Below are 19,656 nucleotides of genomic sequence, written 5' to 3'. Positions count from 1 at the left end.
TCTCAAGTATCAAATGCATAAATGCTGATAAAACGTAATGGCTGATGTGAAAAACAAAGACATTAACATGTGTGGGCTCAAACACAAATGTGATTACTGAGTCATTTTCCCACGCCTCTGTGATGTCCTGATGGCTTCAGAACTCCGTCGAGGCAGCAGTGCTTCTCAGTTCATCTATAGACTACAACTGTTAACAAGGCAATCCAGGTTAACTGCTTCTCTCTCATGAATCATTATACAATCCCTGAGTTCTGCTTCCCTTCAAGAAAGACTCATAGTCTTTTACATGGGGAAAAAAGCTTCTTAACGGTAATATATTTCAATGGTGGACCTGCCATGATATTACAGTCTGGTAGCAGACTAACAAAATGAACCTTAAATACAAAAAAAGCTGATCCAGATCATCACTAAATCAGCAAACAGCTCCAGTAGTCCAGGGGTATACAATTGTACACCACTGTTCAAAGGTTTGGGGTCAGCACATTAAAAAAAGCAAGTATGCATTTAGTCACAGTTTCCACAAGCAGGACAACTAATAAAAAATAAATTATTCTTGAGCAGCAAATATATAAATGATTTCTGAAAGATCATGTGACACTGAAGACTGGAGTAATGGCTGCTGAAAAATCAGCTTTGACATCACAGAAATAAATAAAATTGGAAAATATATTCAAATAGAAAACAGTCATTTTAAATTGTATAATATTTCACAATATTACTGTTTTTGCTGTACTTCTGAATAAAATAAATTCAGCCTTGGTGAGCATAAAATACTTCCATAAACTTCAACCAACCTCAACCTTTTGAACAGTAGTGTATGTGCAATATAAGAGGTTCAGATCTGTTAATGTAGGACACAGTCAACATTCAAACATTCTGGCTGGTTCTGATAAAAATGAAATGTGTGCAGACATTTTAACCTCAGAAGGCGACACAGTGAATCTCTGATAAGGCGTTGGGAAGGAGAGAGGGAGGTGAAGGTCACGACAGAATGTTACCGAAAGAAAGCAGAGATTCAGACTAATTAACCTCTGTGTAATAAAGATATTCCATGTGGGAAAGTATTTATGCTCAATCCTTGATAATCAAATATTGTTGTAGTGATATAGCCACATTCACAAGGGTTTTAGGTGATTTCTAGCAAGTGAACAATAATATTGAATGCAGGAGCTGATTTGTGAAATTATCTGATCACGGATGACAACTAAACACACACACACACACACACACACTGCAGTGTCTGAGCTGAGGTTGAATCCTCCATGTTCTACTATGACGGCATGAAATCCAAACTTTCTGCAACTACAAGGCTTAACACTTTGTAAGTACAACACTACCGTTCAAAGTTTTGGGTGTCAGTAAGATTTTAAAACATTTCGGAAAGAAGCCTCGTAGGCTCAGCAATGCTGCCTTTTTCAAAATACATTGACATAACTGTTTTCTGTTTGAAGATATTTTACTTTAAAATGAAATTTATTCCCTGATGCAAAGCTGAATTTTCAGCATCATTCCTCCAGTCTTCAGTGTCACACGATCCTTCAGAAATCATTCTAATACACTGCTTTGGTGCTCAAGAAACATTCCTTATTATTGTCAAGGTTGAAAATAGTGGTGCTGATTAATATTTTTGTGGAAACTGTCATTTTTCCCCAATTGATTATTTGATAAAAAGAAAATTCAGAAAAAAAAAACATTTATTTGTAACAATAAAGAATTCGTTACTGTCACTTTTCATCAGTGTAATGCATCCTTGCTGAACTAAACAATTTCTTTTAAAAAAAACTTTTGAACGGTAGTGTATATTTACGTACACTTTAAAAGATCAGTTTCAGTCTGACTAAAGCAATCATTTTTCTTTTTAAAATGTCATGTAAACCCTTTTGTCTGACTGAAATAGTTTACACTACATGTGTAAAAATACTGTACTTTATGACTCTGGATGGAAGGCCGTAGGTTGAACCTATTAAGGCTCACTGTGTTGGCACAAATTCAGAAAAGGGAGGGTGATAAAGGCTTCTCAGTGCACTAACAGAATCTCATCGTCCTCTTCCTCGCTAGTTGTGAGTCTGCAAAGCCTGTCACAGTCACCAGGAACCTCTTCTGTTTCTGAAGATTTCCTGGCGTGTCCGTGAGCATCTGTGCGTGCGTCCATTTGTGGTTTTCCGAATGTAGGAAAGCTTCTCTGCTCCTCAGACTGACCGCTGGAGGACGACGGTGACTCAGGGGAGGAAAGCGGCGAGATGCCCACAGAGGTGTAGCGCAGGAGAGAGACTCCTCGGAGCTCTGCAGCCAGCTCCTGCACCAGCCGTCTGGAGGATCTCGACCGGCTTGTGCTGCGTTTGGGGCTATCGGGGGGTCCAGGAGGACTGTCGTCATCTTTATGTTTGGATTTCATTCTCACCCACTCTGAACCTCTGTCATCTTCATCATCTTCGTCCTCCAGAGTGTCGGAGGTGGAGCGGGGTGAGGTAGGGGAGGGCAGAGAGAGGGGAGAGGTCAGAGACTGTCTGTCAGGAAGGCAGAAGGCTTCGGTGTGAGCCTGCAGGGCCAGTCCCAGCGCCACCGTCGAACAGGACGGCGGAGTCTGTCCCGTACTCTCGCGTGACTCCTCGATGCCATCGTCCGTCGTGTTGTAGCTGTGGAGGCTCAGATCGGGGTGTGTGTTTGTGTGCGTGTGGCCTGGAGGCGTGAGGAGAGGTATCTGACCCCGGACCCGAGAGCCACGGTGGAACAGGCGATTCCACAGACGACCAACTCGCCGCCGTGACGAGGAACGACGAGAAGAGTGACGACGAATCTGCCTTCGCATAGCTGAACGGAGGTTCTGCAGAACAGAAGCCTGAGAGAGAGAGACAGAAAAAAAGCAGGTCATGTCACATTTACCACTGCCTACATCATTTTGTGATGAAAATCCTGCCTTTTCAATAGGAATTGGGCATTTTCATATGAGGGCGAAAAAGCCCTTTATGTAAATTCATTGACTGGTTTTAAAGTGACTTCTGTGTGAGAAGTGCTATGTGCAGTGCTACACTATTGACTATGGAAAACACACCTGTTTATGTCCACAAAACTTTGCTCAGTGTGTTTACTCTTACTTTCTTAATTTCAAATTTGAATTGTAATCCTATTTGCTACCTCAATTCAAATTCAATGTCATATTCACATACCTGTGTTGGGTTGTACACTGGGAAGTCATCCACTGGAGGAATGAGACCTTGAGATATCAGCTGACCATAGGAGGGTGGAGCCTCCCTCTGAACAAACTCCGCCTCTAGTCGGGTCATCTGGGTTTCAAAAGCTCTAGTGAGAAAGGGGAACATAAAAAACCGCTCACTGTTTTATAAAGCTGCTGGCTGATGCCGGTGAAAAATTTAAGAAAAAAACAATGGCTTTTTAAAAAGGGAAGCTGCTGAACACATTCAGGCAGGATATCTCCTGAGAATCTCCAAGAGCTGTTACTTCACCAGCAGCATTTTGACTGTTTGATGAATCAAGGGTATTCTGTTTTGTCTTTACGAGGCTAACTGGAGAAAAACTGTGTTCATCCATTTAGCAGAAAACAAGGAAAGTCACAAATAAAAAAGAAAGAAAAGATAAAGCCTGACACGATTTTTATGTCTTTCATTTTCTTAACATTTTGTTTTGTCTAAACAAAATAAAAGATATATTAAAATCTCTTTTGAAATAAATTAATAAAAAAAAAATACACTAAAAAAGAAAGCAGTTATGTTAAACTTTAATAATATTTAACAATATTATTGTTTACTGTGTTTTTTAAAATAATTTTACTGTGATTTTGATTAAATAAATTCAGCCTTGGTAACCATAAGATACTTCTTTCACAATCAATTTATTATATATATATATATATATATATATATATATATATATATATATATTTTTTACTTGTTTTAAGCAAAAACAACAAAACCTAGTGAGAAAACATTTATTTGCCAGCGGGTTCAGACTATTTTGATTCTCAAATGAATATGTCTTTCTTGCTTTATTAAAATAAAAATAAATAAAGTAATAATGATTAAGACATCTTATATAATGAATAACTATGCACTACTGTACATATTACAAAAATCTGGAAAAATTCGAGAATCACAATACATTTCCTAAATGACTTTGCTTTGAGTTTAATTTCAGGCAGGAAGAAGATAGAAGTGACCTCACCTGTACTCTCTTGTCCTGAGCGAGTAGAGTTTAAAGGCACAACCCAGTGCGATGACCAGCAGCAGCCCACAGACCAAGCTGCCGATCAGAGCCGCTGTGATCACCTTCCTGGGCACGGATGCAAGACAGTCTCTCTCATCGCTGCCGTCGAGACAGTCCTCCTGCCCATCGCAGTGCCATGTCTCAAAGATGCACAGGTTGGTTCCACAGTGGAAATTTCCAGGCTGGCAATCAAAGCAGTTTTTCTCATCTGAGCCGTCGGGGCACTTCTTCTGGTTGTTACACCTCTCAGAAGCCGAGTAACATGCTCCGCTGCCACCCTCGCAGGGATACTCTCCTGGCTGACACAGCGGACAGTCCTCCTCATCTCGCCCACCGGGGCAGTGCCAGTAGCCATCACAGCGCTGCAGCTCTGAGAAACAGCCCTCGTCTGTGCCACATGGATGTTCACCTGGAAAGCAGTACCCTTTAACCTGCAGAGAGACGGACGGAGGTTAAACATTATTAGCATCACAGTGTTAGCATTAATCCTAATCATAAACTGTAGTGAGTACAGATTACTTCACAGTTTTGCTTGTGGATAGCTAAATACCTTGACTTGTCATATTGATTCATTCCACAGTGTATCAACTAGACAAAAATTTTTTTCACTTTTTGAACTGATTTTTTTAAACACGGTACTGTTGGAAAGTTCAGGCTCTGTAAGATTTTTTTTATGTTTTATAAAGAAGTCTCTTACACTCATCAGGGATGCATTTAATTGATCAAAATGTGACAACTGTTACAATGTTACCATAAATATATGAAGAGTTATCAGTTTTACTGGATAGAATAATTGGTAACAACATTTAAATAAATAAATAAAAAATGTAAAAAGATAATGGCACAAGTGTTTGTGGTTTAGGAAGTTATAATATGAGACGATACTATTAGCATGATGCTGGATGATAGAAGTTTAATTTAAGTTAAGTCCTGGGGTAAGTAGGGCCAGTGGCTCACCTCTTCTTCACATCCTAAAGTATAATTGTACTGTAATTCAAAAATTCAAAAATTTTAAATTTTCCTGTTTTGAACTTGATTTTGTTCTGAAAATTTGAAATAGGCCTTGTTTATGAAAACTGGCCATTGAAGTTTTTATGAAACCGTATTTCCCTGCAACATTTAAGTGTGATGTTAAGTACTATAAGCCCAGTTCTGTAAGGTCAAGTGCAGCCAGTTTTTATTTTTTTATTTTAATTTTGGTTTGGAATTCTGAAATAATTGAAAAAGTCATCCTGCCATCCATAGTCCTTATTAGGGATGTGGAGAGCTGAAGCCTAACCCAGCAGTTTCTTTTTTTGTGTGTGTTTTTTTTTTTTTTTGGAAAGACATATTTCGAAAGCAGTTTATTTTAGATCCAAAGTGATTATTCATATATATATATATATATATATATATATATATATATATATATATATATATATATAAAATTTCAATTTATTCCTGTAATGGAAAAACTGAATTTCTGAATTTAGAAATGGCCATCCTGTTTAATATTCTTGTGGAAGTTTTGAAATTTTTCGTTTGACAGAATTCTTTAATTTTTAGAGAGTTCAAAAGAACAGCATTTATTTTGAAATATTTATTTACATAACTGTCTTTAATGTCACAGTTTTTTAAACCAAACTTGTTTAGACATAAAGTCCAGAAACAGCTTAAATGATATTAAGAAAAATAAGCTTTTAACGATATGCTTAAAGACAGTTTTACACTGCAATGATGCAAAGTATTCGGCCAAAACACATAATGCCAAAGCAAAATGGAGAGCACAATTTATTACCGGAAAATGTACAAACTCTGATTAGCTTCACCAAGAATGTGAGACCTGGTAGGTGGCGTTGAATCCGTGTCCAGGGCTGTGTGGTTTGGCGTGGTAGAAGATGCTCATCTGTCCCTGGGACGACTCCAGAAGGGCTCGTCTGTGGTTATTATGGTGAGAGAGACTCTGCAGAAGATGTTCGGCACGCTCTCCCAATCCATCGTAAACACGGACAGAGTCTCCCACACCCAGCTGTAGATCCACCTGCAGCACCAACGGCTTTGGGTCCTGAAGCAAGAACAGTCAAGCAGAACGCTGTAGCTGATTTAATGCAACCAACAGTGAGAATAAATGAGGCTCTTATCATACTTGTGTGTCTAGGAACCATGTGCAGTGAAGAACTGTGCCAGCGCTCCTGTTTGGACGGAAAAAATCAGGGGAGGCAAATGTCCCATAGAAGTTGACTAAGTGTTTTCCACAAGACGTGTCGGGACAGTGGGCCTCATCGGATCCGTCAGGACAGTCCCGGGCTCCATTACAGCGCAGATACACCGGCAGACAGCGGGTAGATTGGATATCAGAGCACTGCACCGTCCCAGGCGGACACAGACTGACCCGAGCAGATGTTGGCGGGGCAGCACAGCTCCTCTCGTCTGTATTGTCTCCACACTCGTCCAATCCATTACAGCGCCAGGAACGGGGAACGCACTTACCATTTCCACATAAATATTCATCGTTTTCACAACTACTCTGACCCAGTCGACCTAATGAGTAAAAAACAGACAGAGACAAAGACAGTCTTTTGCACACGTAAACACTGACAGTTCGCTGAAATAAGCCAATCAAATCTACCCACTCTGCAGATGCTGTTTGCCTGGTGACAGCTTAACAAACACAACCGTTCAGTATTATTGATTGAACTGCACCTCTGAGGAAATCACACAGCATTTCACTCCTCACACACACACACACACACACACAGTGACATTTACACATACCCCGTGGAGTTAAGTAATGACAGCCAATTATCTCCTTCATCTTCATTAGCTACATATTAGATCTAACTAAATAATCATCAGAGGAGATCTGTCTAATACACACTGACACTAGTGCAATCCAAATATGCACAAATATGCATTAGCATTTCATCACGGCTCTGTGGCCGTACACTATTGATCTGCTAAGCCTGCAATCGCCTGGTCAATCTGTGCTTACAGTAAATCTATATGCCACGACAACGGTCTTTGTAATTTACTGGCTCTCTAATGTAGGAACACAACTAAATCTGATGAAACATTGCAACTCAAAAGGAAATGCATAAAGTATGATAAACAACATACACTCCCACAAAAATCTTGTCGCATATTGAATTTATGCTCTGTACTGTACATTATTTCTGTTAGTGACAAGACCTTTGTCCAAGCAAAGTCTGACCTTTCTGTCCTAATTAAATAATTAAAAATCAAAGCAAGTTAAGATTTTATTTTGGTAAAATAAGCGTAATCTAGAGGCCTTTGTCTTTCACTTCTTATTCCAAATGATCAACTAGAAGTAAAATTATTATTTATTGTTCCAACAACTTGAATAGGCGACAAGATTTTGGTCAGGGAGTGTATGCCTAATCAATGGATATTAAACCCTTATACACACATGCATAAAATTTAAGCTTGTTTGGAGTCTTGTTCACCCAAAACACACCTCGTATGTAAGATAGTCTGAAGCCTTGTGTCTGTCCAGAGCTGTTAGCCTGAGAGTGGAAGTAGACCCAGACCTGTCCTCTTGAGGAGATGAAGGGAGGAGGAAGCAGAGAGCCACAGAACCGATCCTCAGCTTTCCATGTGGGGCCGAGCAGCAGCCAGTCGCCCCTGCAGTCCCCCGTGTCCTCCACATAAAAGCTGTGAAAACTGGACACAGCAACACATGGTGCTCAATGCATGGGCTGGAATCTCAGCACTTCCACAAAATACTGCACGTTTCTGTTTGGAAAAAAAATATTTCAAATAACAAAACTAAATTGAAAAAAAAAAAACCTCTTCAAATGAACAAAGGCTTTACCTGTGCTCTTTACATTCAAAATTAGAGGCAGCCACTGAATTTCACAATCCAAACACAGATGCTGAATAAATGCAGCATGAACAGTTTTTAAAAACTAAATTAGACTGCATAACTTGAAACTTAAAAAAAACCCAGACTGTTCTGACTTCAGTTTTGAGAAACTATGCTACATAAAATATCTGCACGAAGCAGGTGGCGCTTACGAAACAGCAGCAATACAGTGTTTCCTTGGTTACCGCTTTAAACAAAGCAACGTAGCACTGCTTTAAAGGGTTAGACCAAAATGTATTTTTGATGCTTCAACAAATTCTAACTGACCCTCTGATGTCACATGGACTACTTTGATGATGTTTCATTTACCTTTCTGGACATGGACAGTATACTGTACAACACAGCTTCAATGGAGGGACTGAGAGCTCTCAGACTAAATCTAAAATATCTTAAACTGTGTCCTGAAGATGAACGGAGGTCTCACGGGTTTGGAACTACATGAGGGTGAGTCATTAATGACATACTTTAGATTTTTGGGTGAACTAACCCTTTAACATGAATTATACAGAGACAAGATGAAAATAAATTATCAACTAAACCTTTCTAAAGACAGTCAGTTCCCCTCAGAGATACATTCAGATAAACAATTTTAAAGATCAAATTTTTATACAGGTTATAATATGCTTTGAAATTAAATGATAGTTAAATGGATGATTTAAGCCATTTTTGTCATGTTACTAAATAAGAAATTAAAACTGTTAAGAGATATTACAGGTGCTTCTTAATCTTGTTCCTTTGGAAAATTGTTTTAATCGATATCATCGCATTTCCTGTTTTCCTGTTTCCCCATTGTGGTTGCTTTTGTGATACCTCCTTAAATTACACAATCAAATGTATTTTTCTACGTAATATAACAACATTCCAGTGATGTAAAAGGAGTGGGAGACCATAAGCAACAGAGAGAGAATATCTGCAGTGGATCTATTATCACATTACACAGATTACAGAGTGCTATCAAAGTACACGCTCGCTCACACACACACACACACACCCACACCCACACACACACACACACTCGAGAGCGAGAGATAAAATCAGCATCCAGTACCATTACAGAAGAATGGGCTATTTGCAGCCAATAACATTACACATCTTATTTCTTATCTCTCTTTTCCCTATATGCTTCCCAAATATCACTGCATAAACAGAGTCTAAACAGTTTGTTTTACAATAATTTAGTAATAAGATGTGTCATGACCATTTGAGTGGCAAAACATGCTCAGGGTCTCCTAAACAGATTTCACCTATTCATTTTATGTTTGTGAGCTGAAATATGATATCAAAAATATTTCACCCATTAAGCAAGAATAATCACTTTATGAAAATAGATGGTGCGAGTTCATTCATCAGAATGCAAATATAGGACTATCACCAATTTATACTGTGTGACCCAATAACTGCAGAATCTGTTTTAATTCATATGATCAAATTATTTTTTTATTCATTATTAAATTATACTAATGCATGAGTAAATCACAGTATAGACAGTCATATATATATATGTATATATATATATATATATATATATATATATATATATATATATATATATATATTTTTTTTTTTTTTTTTTTTTTTTTTTTTGCAATGGACATCAAATATCAGCAGGAAAATAAAACAGACCACAAAATAAATCTCATCCTAGTGCTAGATGAGTGGGTCAGATTTCTATGTCAGTCTGTCCAAGGCAATTTGAGATAATGTGATTGATCAAGTGTTGCATAAATGCTTCTACTCCAGCTTTTAGACAATGAGTAATTAACCAGTATGACTTAAAATAAATTAAAATTCTCTTCATCCGAACTATTATCCTTTTCCACTTTAAGGTTTCTTCTATAAAGAACAAATCTCTGAGGAGATGATGTCATGCTTTTAGATAATATCATTAAAGCGGTGACGAAGCCCACAGACACACACATACACACACAACAGTAGCAGGAGAGGCAAGAAATAGTACATTATAAAATCCCTGCAGTCAGCTCTAGTCATGCAGCAGTCTAAGTGCTTTCATATGGAAGACTGCACAGACAAATATAACCTTGCAAACAGGATCATAAACACTGAAACGAAACAACAACAAAAATTAAATTGTTTTTGAAAAACCCTTACGTTGGTTTATAACAAATACCATACATTCATACAATTCACCAGTAAAAGCTGCTGGGGTGTCTAACAGTGTGAAGGTTGCTGTGACTAATTGTTGTTCATGAAAAGCAGCATTTCTTGCATGCACAGAGGAGAAATACAAATACCAAGACCGATTGTGTGTATCCACCTGATTGTGATCACATCTCCGCGGCTTCCCTGTATATTCCAGCTGCAGTTCACTCCAGGCGGGTAGTTGAGAGGCCATGATGGGCTGTAGATCACTCCTCTCCTCTCGGTGTGTAACTCCACTTTACCACCACAGGCAGCTGAGGAACACACACAGAAGACATGTGCATGCTGCTTGTGTGTGGCAGAGTGACTCATGAGTGACCACAGCTGTCACACTGTGATTGAGATGACATCAACACATTACTGCAGGCTTTATGGATCCCTGAGTGCAGGCCAGGTATATATGATGGCAAGAATCTGATCCTCTCAATCAAGAGGGATCAGAGAGAGCCTGTGAATTGCCCTGACACATAATACTCAATTTAGCGGGGAGCTGTGTGAGAGTGTGTGCTATTGATTATGAATTTCAACAGAAATACAATAAGACAAGGAGGAAATAGCCTGAGAAGTAACAGAAATAGTCCAGGAAGAAAGAGAAAGTCCAAGTGAGTCTATAAACTAGTCACTCTCACACCTTTCTTCATCATTTGTGTTTTTCTTTCAGCTATGCTAAAGTCACTTGAAAGAGAAACAAAGGACAGTAAAGAACTGTATATTTATGGACCTTTAGACATGCATTTCCAAACGTTTGCTATTTTTGGATTTTTAAATAATAATAATAATAATAATTTATATATATATACATTTTGAGCTGAACAACAATAAAAATATTCTCTTTAATATTTCCATGACTTTTTCAGAACTAGAAATCGCAATTTCCCCTGATACCTGTATGACGTGAGATCCCTGAATATAGATGGCAGCAGCACATCTCTCTCCTCAGCTCCATCCCCAACACTATTATTACCCTCTAGGTCAAAAACACACGCCTCTCATACGCCCAGTCGCTGCTATTACTCGACATAAAATATGATGATGTCTAGGAGCTAGTAACACCCTGTTCTCTGTATGAGAGAACAAGACAGAGATCAGGGGAATCCCAGCATATGAGCACAGATCATTTTATGATCATCATCACCTCCACTGACTTCCCTAGATACATACAGAACACATTATAATCTTAATCAGCGTAGACAACATATTGAAGTTTACACAGATGAAAATAAGGCTGTGAGGGTTAGACTACAGTCTGTACAATTACATTTTTATACTTCAGTCCCTTACATCCTCCTTTTTATTTCGGTCAAAAATTCAATAAAGTGCTACCCTGCCCAAGGTCTACAACCTGAACTCAAAACAGTCTTCCCCATGCTCTTTTTGCATCTGCTTTGTTACTTTCCCCTAAATTAAATTCTATCAGATCACCTCTACACATAAAGGAGCACAATTTGTTGTTATTGAGACATCTAGCTTTGTTGTTGTTTTTTTATTTCAGAACTACTGAAAACTATTACAGAGGAATACAATGAACACCCTCATTGTCCTCATTTACCAGATGGAACAACCTCTAAAGGGAAACGCTGTGTCTATAATCACTCACATCTAGTGGGGAAAACCTGTCTGGACATGGAATATCTGCAGTCAAAGGGAAAGGCCATGTGTGTGTGTGAGAGTGATAAAGAAAGACAGAAGTTCCCTTTGTCTTTGTGTGAGAGACAAAGAGCTCTAGGTGTCACTGGTACTATCAACATGCCCAGGGGCGATTCTAGGATTTTTTCAACTGGGGGGCACAAGAGGGGCCACGATTAATACAGAGGGGCCAATCTTGTGTTGTTTGAACTGTATATCCAAATAATTTCAAGAGTTCAGTAACCTTTAAAATCAGTAATAAACAGTGATACCCTATTATATTTTAATAGTAGTTATTCACTGCTCTAAATAAAAAAAAAATCAAATACAATTTGTATTAACTTTTCACTTTACAAAAGTGAAAGAAAAACTGTAATAAATAAAATAATCCAATGTATGAATAGTGTACAACTCACAAATAATAATAATATAATTTATTTATAATAGCCTTATATAATATATATATATAATAGCCTTATTTATATAAATGCAGAATAATTAATATAATTAATTAATATAACTAATATAAATTTAATATAATTTCATAATGTTTTTGTTTATTATCCACATCCCATTCAATTTGCATAGCAGCAGTTGCAGTAAATTTGCATTGATGAATAAACAAAATCTACTTATGTCAAGGCTAATTAATCTTGAGCATATTGATTTAAAAATATCATATATCCATACTTTGTTAGAAAGCTACTTGTTCAAAAAGGTAGCTTTAATTTAACATGTAAAATATGTGGATCCTATAAAACAGTTTAGAATAGCTTAATTAGTCCAGTGTTGTTTTAGTATTAGTTATTTATTTTGCTATTTAATCATGCATTAAATAATTATGTATGATTTTTTTGAGAATGTTTCTGGGTGTCATCAAATGACGTTTTGTCAATAACTTCTGTGAAGGGAGGGAGAGAGAGCTTTGCAGGGGCAGACAGCAATCGCGGAGCACCATGGTGATTTAGAACGCCAACTGAATTTATTAGGAATCTACAGACGCAAATAGACTAAAGGTGTAGAAAAATAAAGACCTATATGTGTATTTTGGACTTTTTTTTTTTTCACCACAAGTCTGAAAGAAGACATGTTACTGAAGACAAACAGGCCAAAATCTCAAAATTGACCAGTAAAAAAAACGATGTTTTTGCATGTGTCCAGAGGTGGGTAGAGTACCCAAAAACTTTACTCAAGTAAAAGTAAAAGTAATTCTAGAAATATTTACTCAAGTAAAAGTAAAAGTACTAGTCTTGAATAGTTACTTGAGTAAGAGTAAAAGAGTATCGGATAAAAAAATCTACTCAAGTAGTTAGTTACTAGTTACTTTAGGTCATATATACGGAGCCTATTTTTATTTAGATATATAGATAAATGTATGTAATGTATGTGTGCGTGTGTAAATGTATATATTTCATCAGCCTTTACTCCAATTTATTATAAAACCCTGTCTGTTTACTTAAGTAACAGATATAGGTTTCATGCCATAACATATTTTTAATACGACTGACTTTAACTTTCAATGTTAAATTCACATTTAATATAATGTGATATAAATATTGCTACTAATCTTTCATTGTTCAGAAAGAGAGCAAATAACATTTACATTATTAAAGATAATTTTCACTGACAGTCTAGATTGCAATCACTCTCAGAAACTCCCATTAAAATCAATGAAACTGTTAACACTGTGAAATCAATATCTTAATTATAGATTCGTACACACATCTGCACTTTGTTGTTTCTGACGAGAGGATTCGCCAGAAAGAGGTATTCAGTCAGTGAGCGAGTGAAGGAAGCACCGGCATTTCAGCGATGACTCATCGGAACACCTCTGATTGGCCATTGCATTCAAAAGAATCGTGTGTGATTGGTTATAATGTGCAGCGCTGTAAAAACACGTCTATCTCTGGCTCAGCGCCAGCAAGCGATCACAGATCTGAATTTAGCAGCTGATGATATGACTTGCTGAACGTACTCACACCGGTGTGATTGTATTAAAATTAATAAAATCTTAATCGGCTATTTTTTGTCTTTTGGAAGCTGCATTCAACTTGACTCCCCTCTGTTATAAGCCACACACGTACAACAAACTACTGTCATAGTGGTATCGTGTACTGTAATCGAATGTAGCCCAAGTTATTACCTGTTAAACAGTAGACAGCACACACGTTCATCTAATAAGGATCTCCATCGCAAGCAAATAATAGCCTTTGCAGATTTGCTTTCAATTCAGTGCAGTTACATAGCCACGTTTTCAACGCTGCTGATGATAAACGTTACAACTCTGAGTGAACCGCTTCAGACGCTCAGCGCGTTGCTTCAGGGAACTAAACGACTCCTTCAAACTGATTCATGAACCAATTCACTTGTTTGCCAATTGGTTTGATCAAGCCTTTGAACAGAATTGACTCAAAAGAATGAATCATTCGCGAATGGGCATCGCTCATTGCCCAGAGAAAAATAGACGGCGCGTTTGGAATAAACTAAAGCATTTATAACATTTATTGCATTAAGATAAAGTAACGAGAGGTGCGTCGCTCACAGTAACGAAGTAAAAGTACAGATTTTTCCCAAAAAATTTACTCAAGTAAGAGTATAAAGTACCCATTTTTAAATATACTCCGAAAAGTATTAGTTACCCCGAAAAATTACTCAAGTAAATGTAACGAAGTAAATGTTACTACCCACCTCTGCATGTGTCTCACCCATATAGACTTTTAAAAAAAAAGTCTTAAGTGTGGAGCGTTAGATAAACATTACACGATTTGTTTCGTCACCTCACTTGAGTGAAAAAAGTCGCTAACGACTGCATGATTCAATAATGACTTTATTAGAATTGCTATTATAGTTTTTTTAAAACCATTGCTTTAAATTGCGTTGTTGCCTTTATCGGCTCGTTCGGCCGAAATCGAATCTTGCTTGTTATATTTCTAGATTCTTCTAGTGCTTGATGATCTTCTGCATCCCATGATGAGCAAACCTCCTGTCCAACAACATCTCCAAGGCACACTGATCCATATGACTAGCAGGTTTACCCCAAACATACACTAATGCTATCCTTACCGATTTCTGAAATAATATTACAATTTAAAATAGCAGTTTTTGGTGAAATGTAACTTATTCCTGTGATGTGCAGCTGTATTTTCAGCATCATTCCTCCAGTCTTCAGTGTCACATGATCTTCAGAAATCATTTTAATATGATGATTTACTGCTCAAGAAACATTTCTGATTATTATCAATGTTGAAAACAGTTGTGCTGCTCAATATATATATGAGAGAGAGAGAGAGAGAATTCTTTGCTAATAGAAAATTCTTCTTGACACTAACTTTTGATTAATTTAATGTGTCCTTGCTGAATAAAAATATGAATTTATTTTTAAAAATGTAGTCTACATTACCATTTAGAAGTCTGAGGTCTATGTAACAATCAAGCTTTAAAATAAATAAATAAACTCTATGCTGTTATAAACGGTTTACACAAATATAAAACAGCGCTGTTTTTTTAACATTCATATTTATCAGAAGTGTTTATTTGGCAAAGAGCAGCATATTATAATGATTTCTGGAGGATCATATGACACTTAAGACTGAAGTAATGATGCTGAAAAATCAGCTTTGATCATAGCAATCAACTGACCCTTCGCAAAACAAGCGTCCCTCCTTAAATACTGTAGCTATGTCTGACAAGCCATGCTGCTCTCACAGTACACACCTTGTTCTCACACAGCGAAATATACATTGTGGACCACAGAGGAAACTGACAACACACAGACAGAAGAAGACAGAGAAGGTCACTTCTGGTATGAAACAAGTGTTCAGCTTTTAAATTTGGCCCCCCTTTTTTCTTTTTTAAGAAATTCAAACAATAAATTGTGTTTTGTGCTGATTTAATGTGTTACAGATCGCTGTAGTGCCTCAGTTCAAGCGGCACACATGAACCGATTGATTCATATTTAATTGAAGCGCAAAATAAAAGATGTCACACGTCTTTTTACAACATTTTTCAAATTTTAAGTCCACCGAAGTTAATCTACTCTCCTGTCTACCGTATTTTCTGCACCATAAATTGCACTGGATTATAAGGCACAGTCTCAAAACAGTGAGTTTAGTTGAACTTTATTCTACTATTTAACAATACACTCACATTATTTTTTAATCAATCTTCTCCCACAGATCCATCAAAGTCCTCATCTTCTGTGTCTGAGTTGAACAGCTGGGCAACAGCTTTTGAACAGCTTTCTTCATCATGTGTCAGCGGGAAATGGTCCGACAGTCAGGTAAACGACCTTGTTGCAAAAACCCTTTTAGCGTAAATAATCAATTGCTATTTGCAGTTAATGTAGCCTACTTTGTGTAAATGGCATCTATCGCTAATTTTTATCTCGCTGCTCGCTGACATCTATATTTTACAACAAACGCCCCTTTGAATACCCTCTTCAACAGTGACATCTAGCGGTAAACTGTTATTACGTTATAATTGAGGTACTAGGCAATGGCAATGACTGAATGAAACAAGAATATCACTTTTATTTGTTATAATATTACTATTCTTTGTTATATTTACAGATGACTGTTGTGAAGATGGAAGAGTGCAGGATCTACAATTACACTAATAATAAAATTTTTGAAGTAGTTTGATTTTGTTTCGCTTTCTGCCATGTTTTGAATGTGATGCTCAGCCTACAACCCAATGATTGTGTTTGTATTATTATTTTTTTAATCAACAATTAAAAAATGACAAAACAATGGACTGTAAGCTGATTATTTCTATACAGTCGTATGTTATTAAAGTAAATTAAATTGTTAGTTGAATGCTAGAAATAACGTTCTGGGATTAATAAAACTCCTGGCAAACCAAAAACAAACCATAAAAAATAACGTTCTGGGAACCAAAAACTAACGTTCTGAGAACGTTAAGAAAACTTTCCTGGCAAACTAAAAACAAACCATAAAAACTAACGTTCTGGGAACGTTCTGGGAACCAAACACTAACATTCAGAAAACTTTCTGGGAACCAAAAACTAACGTTCTGAGAACGTTCTGGGAACCAAAAACTAACGTTCTGAGAACATTCTGGGAACCAAAAACTAACGTTCTGAGAACGTTAAGAAAACTTTCCTGGCAAACTAAAAACAAACCATAAAAACTAACGTTCTGGGAACCAAACACTAACATTCAGAAAACTTTCTGGGAACCAAAAACTAACGTTCTGAGAACGTTCTGGGAACCAAAAACTAACGTTCTGAGAACGTTCTGGGAACCAAAAACTAACGTTCTGAGAACGTTAAGAAAACTTTCCTGGCTAACCAAAAACAAACCATAAAAAATAACGTTCTGGGAACCAAAAACTAACGTTCTGAGAACGTTCTGGGAACCAAAAACTAACGTTCTGGGAACCAAAAATTGTTAGCTGGGAAACTCCTTTTAAATTCAGCATCAGAGGAGCATAGTAAATATAATGATTAGCATCTTGGTCTGCTCTAGGAGATAACATCGTCATCGAACCTGGTCTGTCTAACACCGAAAGACGTTAACGTTAGTACCAAACACTTCTTGCACTGCAACAACTCGCTAATCGAAAAACATCAGCTATTTAAAATAGGTGCTTTTTTTTTTTGGAAAACAGCAGCTCGCTATTCTTAGTCCTCGTTGAGAAGCATCGCGACTCAATCATGAGTTATTTACTAAACTGAAAGATTATAATTTGAATTTGTGAGTGACAGACAAGTAGAAATGTGGGGGCACACTGGGGGGCCAATCAGTTTTCAGGAGGGGCCAGTGCCCCCATGGCCCCTCCCCTGGCTACGCCACTGAACATGCCCCCATCCCTTCACTGGATAGCATCTCCATTCTCTTTCTGTGCTTCTGGCTCTGATTTGAGAGCATCTTCTCTTTCATCTCTTTCTATCTCTGCTCTATATGTGGTTGTATGTTGAGCATTAAAGCTGACCTCTACAGATCGTGTGTTGCTCAAACAAGCCTAGAGTGCTGTGTAAGAATAGATTATGGGTGAGATAAGATGCCCAATGCTTGGCAGACTGTGAAAGCATTGCTGTAGTTTTAGTTTCAATGCCGTCTAGTTATGCACATAGATTTTATGCTCAAACAGATGCTGAGGAAGTAAAAAAAAAAAAAGACTGTGTCAATTGATAAAACAGATTATCAGATCATAATATAGTGCAGGTTGTGTTTTGTTGGACTGGTTTGAGCTGGTCCCAAAGCCCAGAAGATGCGGCTGCTCAGTAGGTTTAGGTGTGCTACCAGTCTGACATACTGAAAAGTGTCCCAAACCTTTCTAAAACCAACTAATAGACCAGCCTGGGACACCGCGCAGCGAACCTTTTTATAGCGTGGTTGGTAAATGGTATACGTAATGTTCACATTTTAATCACGACAAGGTGTGTGGAATTGCACGTGAACAGCCACATCTGCTGCGCAATAATACACATTTGTTAAAAAAATAAATAAATCAAAAAGTCAGTCGGTCTTCGAGGAGATCAGACTGATACCGTCGTGTTTATAACCGCTATGACAACAAGCCAAACGATCTGTCCTCGAGTCTCCTTGTGTGTGTGAATGCTGCGAAACCTGCGCGCGCCGCTTAACCTTTCTTTGTCATCGCTGCCATTCGCATACTTCAGCCCACAATCACCTGCCTGAGGTCTGAATGAAATAATACTTAATATCATCCCGACATGTGGGCTGGAAAAAGGTACAGTGCAATGAAAAGTGAACGCTTGACTTCTGCCTTATCAACCGTGCACCTAACCAGTGGAGTGCACAGACCCCCCCCCCCCCATTTTATAAATATATATATATATATATATATATATATATATATATATATATATATATATATATATATATATATATATATATATAAATAATTGTCATATATTTTAAAGAATATATATATGTTATAATATCACAATCCTAGAAGTCCACTTACCCACACAGACCCAAGCCCAGCGTAGACAGATGCATTTCATGAGGTAAAGCCGAATCGCACCGATATTCTCCATCATCACCATCATCTTCTGGTCGTTCACAGCTCAGGTCATTTCCTCTGAATCCAGACCGATTTTGCAGCGCATCTCATGTCGGTTTGACGCGTGGGCTCGATATAACGTCTTGCACGAGCCTCTAAGCATAATCTCTGTCTCTTTCTCTCTCTGGAGGGAAAGGCAGAGAGAGACCTTCAGAGGAGGGACGGGATTGGAGGTGGGAACAACACAGGACTGATTCTTCGTCAGTGAATGAATTGCTGCTCTTGGGGCGATCACTAAGCCTTTGACTTTATTACACATGTATCACAACATCGTTTTCGTTCTGCAGTATATCTTGACTAGTAATAATATTGTTCCAGTGCGTCTATATAGTTCCACAGTGTGCCAATTATGTAATAATCTCCCAGGTATGGTGAAGCTTCTGTCCATGTCGAAAACTACTGGAGCGCATCTCATGCAAAATAACGCTGTCTGAGATCATTATTCAAAACACCAACATAACATGATGCTGATGTAAACGCCCAAATGTTTAACTTAAATGTAACATCTTAGGGCAGAAGACTGGGTGCACTCGTGTACAATGTTTTAATGTAATCGTGTAAACAGACAATTTTTTTTTCATGGTTTGTCTGGGGCACTTACCATAGACATTAAAAGGCACTTACCAGCTGTCAGGGACTGTGGCAGTGAAAGCCTGCACTCTTGTGGACGGAGGGATGAATCGCTGGAACCCATTGCGTGTGAACCATTTTATTATTTAAATGGTTAGCAACCATAT

The 19,656-nt window shown here is 37.6% G+C and overlaps 1 protein-coding gene and 2 long non-coding RNA genes across 3 annotated transcripts; 2 read left to right on the top strand and 1 right to left on the bottom strand.

The window, feature by feature from the left end:
- Positions 1-730: 730 nt before the first annotated feature.
- Positions 731-19,506, bottom strand: LOC113051428 (low-density lipoprotein receptor-related protein 3-like). The gene is made up of 8 exons (XM_026215177.1): positions 18,821-19,506; positions 10,359-10,497; positions 7,676-7,881; positions 6,347-6,741; positions 6,044-6,265; positions 4,180-4,652; positions 3,168-3,300; positions 731-2,839 (listed from the first exon to the last, which is right to left on the bottom strand). The coding sequence occupies exons 1-8, from the start codon at positions 18,903-18,905 to the stop codon at positions 2,018-2,020; spliced, it is 2,475 nt and encodes an 824-aa protein (XP_026070962.1). The 5' UTR covers positions 18,906-19,506; the 3' UTR covers positions 731-2,017.
- Positions 14,797-16,118, top strand: LOC113051429 (uncharacterized). Its single transcript, XR_003276894.1, has 3 exons — positions 14,797-14,898; positions 15,599-15,671; positions 16,045-16,118. It is a non-coding gene; the product is annotated as an uncharacterized LOC113051429 (long non-coding RNA).
- Positions 16,113-17,088, top strand: LOC113051430 (uncharacterized). Its single transcript, XR_003276895.1, has 2 exons — positions 16,113-16,148; positions 16,438-17,088. It is a non-coding gene; the product is annotated as an uncharacterized LOC113051430 (long non-coding RNA).
- Positions 19,507-19,656: the final 150 nt, after the last annotated feature.

Source organism: Carassius auratus, chromosome 32 (assembly GCF_003368295.1).
Source record: "Carassius auratus strain Wakin chromosome 32, ASM336829v1, whole genome shotgun sequence".
Classification (NCBI taxonomy): Eukaryota; Metazoa; Chordata; class Actinopteri; order Cypriniformes; family Cyprinidae; genus Carassius; species Carassius auratus.
Note: the sequence above shows the minus strand (reverse complement) of the source record. Positions and strands in the feature narration are given on the sequence as shown.